The sequence below is a fragment of the Rhincodon typus genome, chromosome 21, assembly GCF_021869965.1.
Source record: "Rhincodon typus isolate 14 chromosome 21, sRhiTyp1.1, whole genome shotgun sequence".
Lineage (NCBI taxonomy): Eukaryota > Metazoa > Chordata > Chondrichthyes > Orectolobiformes > Rhincodontidae > Rhincodon > Rhincodon typus.
Window position 1 is genome coordinate 44,144,626 of NC_063352.1, and position 3,471 is coordinate 44,148,096.

The window sequence follows — 3,471 nt, forward strand, 5'->3', positions numbered from 1 at the left end:
GGGGGGGTGGGGAGAGGGGTGGTGAGGGGGGAGGATGATGAGGCGGGGCAGGGGGATTTGAGGGGAGCGAGTAAGGACAATCAGGTGGAGTGAGGAGAGTGTTAATAGACAGAGCCTCGTTCTTGGTCTCTTGGAGCTGTCATTGCCGGTGTTGTCTTTACTGACCCGCCTGCACAGATCGGTGCCATTGTAATGAAGAGAAAATGCTTTATTTCTATGGCACCTTTACAACCGCAGGACATCCCAAAGAGTTCTACCACCGTCCCAGTGTTTATTTAAAGTCGCTATTATGTTGTAGGAAAGCAGCTGATGATAATTTGTGCACAGCAAGCTCCCACAAACACCATTGCAGTAATGTTATCCTGTTTTTTGAGCCATTAAGCGTAAACGTTCTCGAGGACTTAGGAAGTTTGCCCCTGTTCTTCGAATTAGTTCCACGAAATCTTTTATACACACATGACCTTGGTTTCTCATCTCTTCCAGTGCAGTAGTTAGCCTCAGTTTGTGCTGGAGTCCCTGTCTCTGAAGCTTGAACCCGCAGTCTTCTGAATTAGAGACAAGCTAGAACTGGTCTGCATACACTTGTGCTTTCCCCCCACATTTCAATGACATGCCCATGCACACAGTGTGACTCCTTCCTGCATCAGTTACAGAGCAAATAAATTGTTCATAGCCATTCATCAATTCTTGAATGTTAGTTAAATGCTGTTTTCCTCGTTCACAATATATTTTATAACCAATAAACAAAAGTGTTCAAAGAAAACCATTTAAAACAAACCTATAGAAGGCTGATCTGTTGACCGTAGTGGTACAGTGGGTAAAGGTGCACCCAAGACTGCCAGGGCAGGTGACATCTTTTCACGGACCTTCTGATCAAAACGAGCATAGAGGGTGTTGAGCTCGCTGGGGAGGGATGCATTGTTGTCAGCGATTCTACTCAACATCGCTTTGTAGCCTGAGCAAGTGGGGAATATGTCTGGGCAATAAATACTGGCTAACTAGAGATGCCCTCATCCTGTAAATGAATTTTAAAAAAAGGACTGAACAGCGGTAAATGAAATTCACTCAGGATAACTGTGAGGTGATACACTTGGGCAGGACAGACAAGGCAAGGGAATACATGAATGGTGGCACCCTGGGTAGCACCAAGGATGAGAGGGTCCTTGATAAGTATGTCCAAAGATCCCTTAACGTAGTGGGGCAGGTAGACAAAGTGGTAAAGAAGACATATGGGATACAGTTAGAGTAATGTGTGCAGTTCTGAAATTCATACTATAGGAGAGAGATGGCAGCACTGGAGAGAATATAGAGGAAATTTAGCAGGATGTTGCCTGGGCTGGAGAGTTTCAGTTATGAAGAGAAATTAGACTGGGTTTTTATCCCCCCTTGGCACAGAGAAATCTGAGGGAGTACATGATTGATGTGTAAAATTAGGAAGGGCATAGACGGAATAGACAAGAAGGATGGTAGAGCAGAAACCCTTGTAGCTTTGAAGAAGTATTTAGATGTGCACTTGCAATGCCAAGGTATACAAGGCTGTGGGCCAAGTGGTGGAAAATGGGGTTAGCATAGTTAGGTGGTTGTTTTTAACTGGCACAGACTCAGTGGGCCAAACAGCCTTATGAGGAAAGATTGGACAGTTTGGGCCTGTTTCTACTGAAGTTTAGAAGAGTGTGGGGTGACTTGATTGAAGTATATAAGATCCTGTATGGTCTTGACATGGTAGACATAGAAAGGTGAGTCCAGAACTAGAGCACTATTTGAAAATTAAGTGTAAACCTTATAGGATAGAGATGAAGAGAATTCCTTTTCTGAAGGTCGTGCAAGTTCGGAACTGCCTCAGAAGGCAGTGGAGGTGTGGGCATTGAATATTTTTAATGTGGAAATAGTTATAGTTTCTTTCTACACAAGGGAATCGGACGTTATCATGAGTAGATGGAAGTGTGGGATTCAAAACACCAGCAGATCAGCCATGGTCTCATTGAATGGGGAGAACATGCTTGAGGGGGCTGAATGGCCTAATTGCTCTTAATTCTTTTCTTAGATTTGCTCTGCTTGTTCCACCACAGAATGTTACAGAAGACCTGGATAAAGAGCGTCCTATTGAATGCCCTTTAGACCGTGAGGAACTGGGGAGGAGTACTTGGTCTTTTCTACATACAATGGCAGCATATTACCCAGACAAACCCACCAATAATCAACAAGAAGACATGAAGCAGTTCATTTCTTTGTTTTCAAAATTCTTTCCATGTGAAGAATGTGCCGAAGACTTGAGAGACAGGTCAGTGTTACATAATTAATTTTGCATTTTATTTTCGCAGTTATTGGGAGAATCCCTTGACCACCTTTTCCATGCTCATTTCTCTCTGGGCTAATCTGGAATAAAATAGCATTAAAGCTAATTAAAAGGCAAAAGCTAATCTGGTACTGTAACCTCAATCCCAAAGTACTAATGTAAATACTCAAAATAATTTGTGATAACTTGAAATAACTGGGGCAGTGGTTAGCATTGCTGTCTCACAGTGCCAGGGACCCGGGTTCAACTCCACGCAGACAGTCACCCAAGGGTGGAATTTGCATGTTCTTCCCGTGTCTGTGTGGGTTTCCTCTCTGTGCTGTGGTTTCCTCCCACAGTCCAGTGGTATGCAGGTTAGGTGGACTGACCATGCTAAATTGCCTGTAGCGTCCAGGGATGTCTAGGCTAGGTGGATTAACCTTGGGAAATGCAAGGTTACGAGGATAGGGTACGGGTCTGGGGGGGTGCTCTTTAGGTTGGTGTGGATGCAATGGGCTGAATGGCTTGTTTCTACACTGTTGGGATTCTATGAGGTAATCCCTATTTTATTTTGCTATCTGTGTTATTTACTTTATTCTCTCAGCTATTTTATTGGTTTTAACTGCGCAATTTTTGTGAAGCATTTCCTCCCTGTCTTTTTACCTAAGTTTGAAGTAGGCTCATTTGGCTTTTTGTTTATATTTTGTTTCCACTTTCCAATACAATTTAGAAAAATTCACTTCACTAGAACCTGATCCAGTTTATTAAATTGAAAAGCAAACATTTGACAGGATCATTTAGTGAATGTAAATCTCTTGAGCCAAACAATCACTGCCTTGTTTGCTGAGTTCAAGGTGATTAGCCAAAAAATGGGACACTCCTCCGGGATGCGCAGCATTGTTTGCATCTCTTTGCAAGTGTACAAAGGGTTTGTACTGAAGTCCCAGCTGTGCAGTTGGCTGGACAGAGACCACAAGCTGTCTTTAATCAAGGATTACCCTCTCCATGGTAGTTCAAAGCCTGCCATTCAACAAATGTGTTTTGTCAGAAGGAACTTGTTAATATAGAATTGCAGGCTTCCCATGTTCCCAAATACTGGTAGATCTTGTTCAGGGAGGCTACTCCATATGGGGTGTTGAAATGGAAGCTGGACATTGAGGTAGGTTGAACAGGTCACCACAAACGAGCAATTAAGG

At 43.2% G+C, this 3,471-nt stretch overlaps 1 protein-coding gene across 1 annotated transcript in view; it reads left to right on the forward strand.

Moving 5' to 3' along the window:
• Positions 1-3,471, forward strand: part of gfer (growth factor, augmenter of liver regeneration (ERV1 homolog, S. cerevisiae)) — a 77,959-nt gene that overhangs the window by 68,204 nt on the left and 6,284 nt on the right. The window contains exon 2 of the mRNA XM_048609413.1: positions 2,070-2,281. Coding sequence (XP_048465370.1) covers positions 2,070-2,281 — 212 coding nt within the window. The remainder of the gene's footprint in view (positions 1-2,069; positions 2,282-3,471) is intronic.